Source organism: Mollisia scopiformis (assembly GCF_001500285.1).
Source record: "Mollisia scopiformis unplaced genomic scaffold LY89scaffold_26, whole genome shotgun sequence".
Lineage (NCBI taxonomy): Eukaryota > Fungi > Ascomycota > Leotiomycetes > Helotiales > Mollisiaceae > Mollisia > Mollisia scopiformis.
This window is the reverse complement of record NW_017263606.1, coordinates 919,409-929,538: the sequence shown is the minus strand read 5'-3', so window position 1 is coordinate 929,538 and position 10,130 is coordinate 919,409. Positions and strand designations below refer to the sequence as shown.

The 10,130-nt window shown below is 46.3% G+C and overlaps 4 protein-coding genes across 4 annotated transcripts; 1 reads left to right on the top strand and 3 right to left on the bottom strand.

Annotated features, from left to right (window-relative positions):
- Positions 1-1,274: 1,274 nt before the first annotated feature.
- On the bottom strand, positions 1,275-3,812 carry LY89DRAFT_700957 (uncharacterized protein; the record flags this gene model as incomplete). Its single annotated transcript, XM_018217156.1, has 6 exons — positions 1,275-1,686; positions 1,762-2,216; positions 2,266-2,353; positions 2,461-2,493; positions 2,526-3,620; positions 3,673-3,812. The coding sequence occupies 6 exons, from the start codon at positions 3,810-3,812 to the stop codon at positions 1,275-1,277; spliced, it is 2,223 nt and encodes a 740-aa protein (XP_018064930.1).
- Positions 3,813-4,458: 646 nt separating this feature from the next.
- On the bottom strand, positions 4,459-6,171 carry LY89DRAFT_596193 (hexose transporter; the record flags this gene model as incomplete). The annotated part of the gene is made up of 4 exons (XM_018209906.1): positions 4,459-5,364; positions 5,426-5,565; positions 5,610-5,978; positions 6,027-6,171. The coding sequence occupies 4 exons, from the start codon at positions 6,169-6,171 to the stop codon at positions 4,459-4,461; spliced, it is 1,560 nt and encodes a 519-aa protein (XP_018064929.1).
- Positions 6,172-6,988: 817 nt separating this feature from the next.
- Positions 6,989-7,908, bottom strand: LY89DRAFT_656420 (short chain dehydrogenase; the record flags this gene model as incomplete). Its single annotated transcript, XM_018212385.1, has 3 exons — positions 6,989-7,249; positions 7,274-7,690; positions 7,744-7,908. The coding sequence occupies 3 exons, from the start codon at positions 7,906-7,908 to the stop codon at positions 6,989-6,991; spliced, it is 843 nt and encodes a 280-aa protein (XP_018064928.1).
- An 808-nt stretch (positions 7,909-8,716) lies between these two features.
- LY89DRAFT_627171 (GroES-like protein) lies at positions 8,717-10,116 on the top strand. The gene is made up of 4 exons (XM_018211138.1): positions 8,717-8,850; positions 8,897-9,149; positions 9,198-9,787; positions 9,835-10,116. Exons 1-4 carry the CDS (start codon positions 8,821-8,823, stop codon positions 10,066-10,068), a joined length of 1,107 nt encoding a protein of 368 aa, XP_018064927.1. The 5' UTR covers positions 8,717-8,820; the 3' UTR covers positions 10,069-10,116.
- Positions 10,117-10,130: the final 14 nt, after the last annotated feature.

Sequence of the window (10,130 nt, the reverse complement as noted above, 5' to 3'; positions counted from 1 at the left end):
TAAGCTGATAGCGTATCACATGACTAATCCAAGCAAGCCTGGCCCCCCAGAGGCCCTTCCAGCTTGGAAGAAACAATTCGACGATGGAATTAACAATTATGATCACTTGGATAATGATAATTGGATGGATACAACGACGAGGACGTCGTTCTTCGGAAGGGGGGGGTAATGTCACGGTTATAGAGTCACGTGCCCGCTACGAAATACTCACGTGACCGCTCGCCTGTATATATGCCCTGCCTTCCGGCGCTTCCTTCCTTTCTTTCCTCTTTACCTTTAGATTCTAAGAGATAGCCTAATCGATTCCTCGTCTACGTACTTGAGTCCAACCGTGCTGTCACACAATGAGGATCATTGATCCAGCTGCACCACGTGATCTGGGGATTTCCGCTAGTCGGGATCCTCCGCTTGCCTGGCCTATGGCTCATCTGTCCCGTGATTATGACAATTATCTATTTCCGGTAATATATAAAGAAATAATATATTAGTCTTTATTATTATTAAAATAAAGATTTTTTTATAATATATTGCAAACAGCTTAATTTATAATAAAATAATATTTTTTCTTTATTTATAATAAAAAGAAATAAATAAAAATATTTATTAATTTTAACACCTGATAGCGACTAGCGAGGGAGAATCTGCAACTTTCGAGAACGGGGAAGATTGATCTGGAAGAGACCAAGGCGAAGGGAATTTTATCAGAATAATTGAAGCAAGAGTTCACATTATTGTTGAAGGACATTTCATGATGCTTTTGCTATCTTCGAAGCACCTCAGGAGAGTAGGATGTGAATTCGATTGCGTAGTATTATCGAGTGATATTTGTGGCAAGCAAACACTTACGGATTCTGATGGAATCCATGACTGAAGAGTAGACTGTCCAACCCACTTTTTCGGTCTTAAAAATGGTTTCCAGTATCGAGCAACAGATTGGACAAAGATGTAGATCTCTGCAAATTCCTCAACTAATAGTGACGCAATTATGGCGAAGGTCTGATGACCTGACTCCGACTTCTAAGGCTCTGTCGGATGCTTTGATCCAGTCACTTTCTCTTAGTAGCATAGCATCGCTCTACCTCACAAATATGTTTTCCATACGTGCAGAGCCGAGTATATGAGCAGGGTTCTGTCGGCACGTCAGAGTGCTGGTAAGATCCGAGTTGCGCCTATGAATCAAAAAAGGGGTCCTTGCCACACTCTGGGCGTCCCTGAATTCAATCCGAGGATCATAGTGTTGCGACATTGCGAAAAACCGAACTTGGATGTCTTACCTAACTTCCAAGATTCCCTAGATCTGGATTTTCGCCTCTCAAGAACTCCATCCACGCATCGTCCTGCATGATTACGTCCGCTTCGTATTCATTTATATTTGGCCACATCATAGGGTATACGCTACTCATTTGTGTTTGTGGGCTCTCGTTGATTGGACTCATTCCAAGTCCGTGGCCATCGTGGTCTTCGAGCCCTGGTCCTCGAATGGTACCACCCATGTCTTCTTCGGAGTCATTATGCTGCAGGAATGGCCGACAAAGCTTTAGGATAACTTGATAGCATCGTGGGGACGAAGAGTTTATAGAAGATAGAGAGTAGATGGTATCAAGAGTTATGCGCACTTGAGACCGCCAGTCAGGAGCATGCTGTGAGAGTGGCGAATTGCGGAGGCAAATGCATGGTATCAATGCGCTTGGAAGAGGAAATATCTGGCGATGTCAGTGATCCAAGGCCACCATGATAGAAATCACTCCTTACAAGGCATACCAAGCGGCGACTCGGGTGTGTTCATTCACTTTCCAAAATTGGCTGATCGCATGAATGCTAGACTTCGCTTCATCCAAACACCGTTCATAGGCTTTGTTGCTTTCTGCCGAATCATCCTTTTGGCCATTTCGGTATAAAGCTTTTCTGATAACAAAAGGTCGGTACATGATTATACGAAGATTTCGATATCGCCAGCTCATTACTGCGTGAGCAAAAGCGTATTTGGGAGAGACAGAAGACTGCTCTTTGAAGTGCGAAGGCAGTTTGGATAGCCAATCGCCAATAAGGGTGTCGTCCAGATCCAAAAGTTCTTTTGCAGTCGAGAGTGGTTTTGATATGACCCGTGTGTATATCTGATTCGTATTCCGGTGGAACACAGCTTGTGTGCGGACGGCTGTATATGGTGTGATCTCTGCAACTTCTGCTGGGTAAGATCTCGAGCTTGCAGTCAGCTCCTACGGTCTATATTAGTGTCTGATGCCTCTCAGAACATTGGCAATTTACCTTATCACTGATGTTCATCGGCAATGCAACTTCACTCCCTTTCCAAGGCCAGGTCATTGGCCTGCTAAAGGTAATAGTTGCTCCAACACTACAGATAAGTCAGTCTTCGAATTGAGGAGATGAAGAGACAAAATCAAGTAAGTTGCACTCGAGAAATTCGGCTCTGACCCAAACATTGAGCAAATGTTCGCTTACTCAAACACGCATAGCAACCACCACACTCGCCGCCTGATCTCCATCTTCAGGGCGAGATATTCCACCCTTGAAATTCTTTATGCAGTCCAAGTCCCATTGCCATACGTTGTGCCAGCCCCAAGTAGTTGTATCCGCTGTTTGGCATGTTTCGTTTTTGTTGATAGTTTGATATCAAAGTCAACGCCTGTACTAACGTCAAGTTCCCCACTTCGAGGAGGTTGATCGAGAAAAGCAATTTCGCTTGAGCGAAAATATCAAGATCAGTATTGTCTGATGATGACGTTGCCGTCGTAAAGACGCCAATGGCCGCAACGACATATGCTAGAATGAGCCAACAATCTCCATTTGGTCGAGGTATGACTTCAGAGTATTGCGCCCTAAACATTGGTTCGTGGACGATCGGGTAATTCAGATGATATACTCTGAAATAAGAGTCAATCATTGAGTCCAGAATCTGTCTGTTTGGATTTGGCTGCTCTAACAGTGGTGTTGTCATAGTCCTAGATCCGGATGAGAATCTGTCGAGGCGATTTCGCAAGTTGGTTAATTTCTTGCGAGATTCGGGAAGAGGGTCGATAATTCGAAGCAGCGCAGCTCCAGATGCTACTCCCAGATATCCAGCCTCTCTGTCATCTACGGTCAATGATGCCATGCCATCAATGATATTCTCTTCGATCTCCCCATCTTCACTGGACTTAGAAGCCCAGGATGGCGACTCTTGATCTAGTAATTGACTGAAGGGTGCAGGCCGTTCATCCCATTCAAAATCGTTCACCGGAGGACATTCGAGCATACTTGAGGATGTGGGATCCTCAACAGTGGGTGCGCTGGGTTCTTCATAGGCCTCACAATTCGAAGGGCGATTTGCAGCTTGTGCTGAGCTTGAATCGTGTTGTGGCAGTTGATCCATTAATACATGACTCTCTGATGAATCCAGAAAGTTTGAAGCATCAGCTTGCTGGAAATTTGTCAAAGGCGGGATGAAGAGATCACTCGAGCCTGGAAATGGAGTTTCAGGACTGGAGAAGCTGAAGGCAGCGGGGATGTCATGTTGATGTACAGAGTCTGAAAGAGAAGGGGATTGGCGAGTTTGGGACAGACGAAATCTGGCTAATAAAGCCTCAGCTCTTTCTAACCTCTCTTCCACTTCAGTTAAATGTCTGCTCTTCTGTCAGTGTTGCCACTTCCAAAATTTAGATTCTATTTACGTACTTTCGTGTCAGCGGCGTCCGGGAATGTTTCTCGTACAGGCAGTGCCTTCGATATCGAATGCAGAGGCTGCAAGTCGGGAGCCCTCGATTACACTTAGCTTTCCGTCTCCGACATTCCTTGCAGGCTTGGTCGGCATTCATCAGGCGCATGTGGAAAGAGTCCTGTTCTGCACCGGAAGACAGGTCCCGCGTCCTGTTCGCATCGTTTTGGCTTGTGTCTTGAAGATGATGGTTGTTTTCCATATTCTCAGTGACTGGAACAGATTCATATCTGAATAACCTGCCTCATTGCATTGCACTGAGAGCATAAGAGAAAGGTAAAGATCACATGTCGTGTACAAAAGTGGAGAAAGGAGGGAGTTTTAATCCCCGGTCCTACTGCTTTCCCCGCCCTGCCAAGGAAGTATCCTGCAATCTCAGTGGCCAATAAGCTGCGGTCAACACACTTTTCCAGGCCTAAGGCACCCAGAAGTGCTAACATTCAACACCTCGGGCCTAGAATGCGCTATAATTTGAGGCCTGGAATAAGTCGCTTAGGGCACACCACAGCCTGAAAACGTGGATTTCGCGGCGCAGCTTGGACAATTGCAATCACTATTCTCGGCGGCTTCTGCGTGTGCTGGGTCGCAGCATCGTTAAAATCCTATCTTCACATTTTGGGTCTCAATGCTTGTTCAAGAACAAAACATGACATTCAGGGAATATGTCGATGCATGGTGGTAAGTCGTATACATGACTTTGAGTCTATCTGTGAATTTGCTACTGGAACAACTTCTCATCCTTTCCCTCACACTCTCTCATTCTCGCTAGACCTTCTCTCAACATGTCCCGTAACATCCTCAATTGCATCCTTCGCATCGTGGTCCACGGTAGCTTCTTCACCGTCGAAAATCACTGCAATTTCCTCCAAGCTATGTCCCTTTGTTTCTGGGAACAGAAAGTAAGTGACGACCAGGAAAACTACCAAGAAACAACAGAATACGATGTAGTACTTCCACCCAATATTTTCAAGTCCAATAGGATTCACAAAAGCGGCGATGACCAGAGAGCCGTATATTGCGAATAGCTCGACTGCAATGCCTTTCGACCGTAAGTAGTAAGGGAAGATCTCGGTGGGGTAGGACATCAGAAGAGGTGTGTATGCGATGTCGTAGTGGAAGAAGAAGGTGAACAAACACACTACGACAACGATTCCAGCGGGCTTGGAACCGGTATTCGAGTTCACAGCTGAGCATGCTGTCCAGATAATGTACGAGATTAACATGCCAATACCACTCCAGATGAAGAGTGTCCGACGACCGAGCCTGTCAACAAGAATAGCTGCCGAGAAAGCAGCGCCAAAGTTGAAAATTTGGAGGAGCCCATTGATGAGTGTTTGGTCGAAAGAATCGGTAATCCCAACTGTATCCAAGACAAGCGTGAGATAGTATGATACAACTCCGATGCCATTCCATTGTGCGAAGGCTCCTAGACAGACTGCAATAAGTGTTCGCTTTCGGTTTCCTGGAGTAGCAACCAACGCGGACCAGCCAGTGTTCTTGGCAGCCTTTTCCATGTTGATCGTTTGGATAATTTCAGATATTTCAAAAGAGACGAGAGGCGAAGTGGAGGAGGTGGATTGGTATTCGGGGCCAGCATGGTACTTTGTAAGAATTGCTCTTGCGTCTGATATTCTGTCTTGGTCAATAAGCCACTGTGCATATTAGTCCGTGCCGTCAAAGAGAATTGAACGGAGTAAGTGAGGTCCTGCTTACCCTTGGTGACTCGGGTATCCAGAACCAAAAACAGAGTTGAACCAATGGGAAACCAGCCTGCAAGATCGAAGGAATACGCCATGACCAATCCGAAGTGTAGTCCTGGGTGCCAAAGGTTGTCCACGATGCAAGGATAGCACCTGTGATATGTGAGCAACATCCTCGCGTGAAGAGGAAGACCTACCCAGGTAGTACATTGTCCAAAATGCACTAGTATATTTACCACGATGTGTCGGATACGAGAGCTCAGCAATGAGCATAGGTGAAGGCTGGACCACAAACATCCCTCCAAACCCAACAATGAGACGTGACACGATAAACATCGCCAGGTTGACTGAAGCTGCTTGGATGATTGTCGCGAGGATAATCATGACGATTCCGGCAAGAAGAATTGGTTTACGGCCGAATTTATCGGAGAGCCAACCTACGAGTGGAAGAGAGAGTACCGACCCTATCGACTGAGCTCCATTGACAAGGCCTAGGAGTGAACCTGCTGGGTTTCCGAAGTAGTCTCGCCACTGTTGAAGTGATTGAAGTCCGTTCATGAGAGAACCTAAAGGGAGTTAGACAATCTTTGCTCAGATTGTGTCTATCTACGTACCATCGTATCCGGCAACGGACGAAGACAGGAGAGGGACGAGAAGCAAGAGGTTGAGATGGAGGATATGACGTGTCTGAAACCAGTATTTAGAATTACGAGGGAGCACCTCAGCCAAAGCTGAACCGACAATGTCTTGGTCCTTCATCGTTTAGGGAACTTTAAGGAGAAATCAACGTTGAAGCCAAGCAAAGTAGAGCGAGTTATTGAAGAAAGGGGTTGAGATCGTCAGAGTAGAGCAAAAGACAAAATAAAACTCTGACAATACTACTTATACCTTTATTGCAGATAGACATTCCGATGGAACCACTCATCCTCCTAAAGTTAGCGGTGATTCCTTGTTACCGCCCCAGAAGACTCGGCGCTCATATTCCTTGGGTGCGCTAACATGTCCTCATAGTGGGGAAATACTAGGGCTGCATCAAATTCCTGGGGTTCCCCATACCACAAAGAGTACTACTGTAACCCACACGCCACCCTTCGTGGTTGCCGGAAGTCTGTCACCCTGACTAGGACAAAATGTACAAGCGCATACGGACAACAGAGCCCGAAGGTGATCACCAACCCGCTCTCTTCCGTTTGATGAAACGTGACCAGATGGCGAGTGAATTAGTAAGACCATTTATTCGAGAAGGCATGCTCTGTCACCATGAGTTGATTGCTGTTCTGATAGTAGTATCTGCTTTGCCGTTCGATGTTGTGCAAGGCCCATCCTTGACATGAGTCTCGGCCAACCGAACCAAAGGAAGTAACCCCACTTTCGCCACGACCAAGTCGCATCTTCTCACACGACACTAAAAGCCAAAGTCGCGGCTGCACTGCACGATCTGTATTTAACTACAGCTTATAGTTTATTGAACCTGTTGTGAATTTTAGAAGTGTGTATTCGCTATTGCGCTTCTGCTAGGCGAGAGCTCTCTCGGACACAGTGGGTGCGGTTACAAGAGAAGACACAGTTGTTCTCTCTATCTGGCAGTATAACCTCCATCAATAGCAAAGTCTGCTCCTGTGGTGTAGGAACTTGCATCACTCGCGAGATATAGATAAACCCCTTTCAACTCCCTTGGATCCGCGTCCCTCCTGAGAGGTGTCAAATCATACCATGCTTCCTTCATTTCAAACGGACAGTCTCCAGATATCTCAGTGTCGATGTACCCAGGACTGACTGAGTTCACCCTTCCACCCCATTTCGCCCACTCAACAGCCAAAGATTTCGAAAGATGAATCTAGAAATCAAGTCAGCAGGAAACCTTCTCCCATTGTGCAGTAAACTTACAACACCAGCCTTGCAAACAGCTCTGCTCCTGGGGGACATTTGCAGCATATCCGCTCATGCTAGCGGTGAAAATGCATTTTCCATATCCTTGGGCCTTGAAGACCAAACCCGCTGCTCTGGCACAGTAATAAGCACCGTCAAAGTCCACTGCTCTCACATGATCCCAATCCGAGACCGTCCCGTCCAGTCCGCCTGCATTGGATGGGATTCCAGCGTTCGCAATCATGACATCGAGACGACCAAAATCTTTGACCACTGAGGCCACGGCTTCTTCTACTTCGGCGTAATTTTCGACTTGTACTTTGTAAGTTGCTGTTTTAACATTGAAGTCTTTAGCGATGGTTGCGGCCTGCTTTTGAGCAGTCTTAGAACTCGAATACCAGATAGCAATCTGGAAAGCGCAAGTCAATCTTCTAATCATTGAGGAACAGAGGTAGTACGTACATTCGCTCCTGCTTCTGCAAGACCTCTTGCTACTTCGTACCCAATTCCGCCTGAGCCACCAGTGATGATTACAGTTTTTCCATCTAAGCGGAATGACTGGAAGACACTATCTGCGACAGGTGGATTTACAGCGCGAATGGATTTTCGTGTACCGTTCGTTGCCATTCTGGTGTCAAATATTGGTTGTTAGATCTAGGATAACAATGAATAGAGAGTAAAGCTATGATGAAGCAAAGATGTAGCCAACGCCGGAAGAGTGAGTAGAAGTACAGGCCTCGATGCCTGATCGATAATCCCAGAGTTGCAAAAATTGGGTTGTCATACATGCGTTAACGGAGCACAGATCCAACTCAGAGTTAAGGACAGGGTGAAGCTTTTCGCTTGTTGACGGATGCCATCCTCCGTCAACATCCAACGTCCAGCATTCCGTTTGGTGTTGCCAAGGTGAGCGTTTCCGGTCTCTCCAAGCCAAACTCAGGAACCTGGACGAGAGATAGCAATCAGAAACAAGAAAGTCCATCCAATTGTCGTATCTACTCCTTACGAGATAACTAGTTCAGGGAGCTTCATACATAGAGCACATTTCATGCAATTTCAGGGTCATCCTCACACTGGTCACATGGCGAGTCTCCTACATGCTGGACTGCTGTCTATGTATCCTCTCGTGTGAAACTCTCTCTCAACTTGACAATGCGTATCCTTTGTGACGCTTGAAAAGGACCAAGTATATCAAATATACGATGAGAAACTTTCAAGTGATTTTGGTCTCGTGACAGTTAGCTGGATTGGAGATTACCTCTCTGAATTCGGCGACCAGGACCTGACAAATCCCTATAAGTAGGGCATTCATACTCATAGAATGTGCTCCACCTCACGTGAAATCACAAGTTGTTGACATTGAAAAATAATTGCGGACAGCTGTAGTCCGTCGCGTCTCCCAATGGTTTCGCGACCCCGCACCCTGCTCTTCGAAATCCGATCATAAGTTTTGGCCTTTCTTGCTTCATTCTATCGACTTACCTTCAATTTTCTCTTTTCTTCTTCAAACATTCTCTCAACTTTCAAACCCTCTCGAAGATGTCTCCTTCAGTAACAAACACAGAAGTGGTGAGTCACGTGAATTCATCCCACTGTTGTAAGCTGACCCCTATAGAACCCCGCATTCGTGCTTCACTCGATCAAAAATGTCTCCATTGAGAACCGAGAGATTCCCAAACTTCGTAATGAGCACGATGTCCGAGTCCACATTGAGCAGACTGGAATATGTGGAAGTGATGTGCACTACTGGCAACGTGGAAGAATTGGAGACTTTATTCTGACGAGTCCAATCGTTCTTGGCCATGAAAGTTCAGGCACAGTCGTGGAGATTGGTAAAGCTGTCAAGAACCTAAAAGTTGGAGATCGAGGTTTGTGCCTTCCTTGCTTGGAATCGGGAAAGTATTGATATTCGTCAGTCGCAATCGAACCTGGTGTCCCATGTCGATACTGCAATTTCTGCCGTGAAGGAGCATACAATCTCTGCGCCGACACCATTTTTGCTGCAACACCACCTTGGGATGGGACTCTCCAGAAGTATTACACTGTAGCAAGTGATTACTGCTACCCTATCCCAGCCCACATGTCTGCGGAAGATGGCGCCATGGTCGAACCCACTGCAGTCGCTGTTCAGATTTGCAAAGTTGCGGACTTGCGAGCGAATCAGACGGTTATAGTGTTTGGCTGTGGCCCGATTGGTGTGCTCTGTCAAGCTATGGCGAAGGCGTATGGAGCGAAGAAGGTCATCGGAGTTGATATTTCCAAGGCGAGGACCGAGTTTGCAAAGAAATATGCTGCGGATGAAGTATTCGTGCCAGGAAGAGCTCCCGCAGGCGTGGATCCCGTCGATGCGAGTCGTGCGATTGGAGAGAAAATTATTGCAGAGTTTGGACTTGGAGAAGGAGCTGATGTTATTTTGGAATGTACCGGAGCAGAGCCTTGTATCCAGGCTGGTGTATTTGCTGCTAAGAAGGGCGGGACGTATGTGCAAGCTGGGATGGGGAAGGAGGTAAGTTTGAACATCTGGTAACTCCCAACATTGTTGACAACTGGTAGAATGTCGTCTTTCCAATCACGACAGCTTGCATTCGTGCATTGAATATCAAGGGGTCGATTAGATACACGGCAGGATGTTATGAAACAGCAGTAGATATGGTCGCATCTGGTAAAATTGATGTCAAGGCTCTCATCACACACAGATTCAAGTTTGAGGACGCAGAACAGGCTTTCGAATTGGTTAAGAAGGGGCAGGAAGATGTTTTGAAAGTCGTTATTGAAGGCGTTCTATGATCAATCTGTTTTGAAACAAGTGAATAGACAACTTTAAGCGAGAACCCCCTTTTCGTATTCGA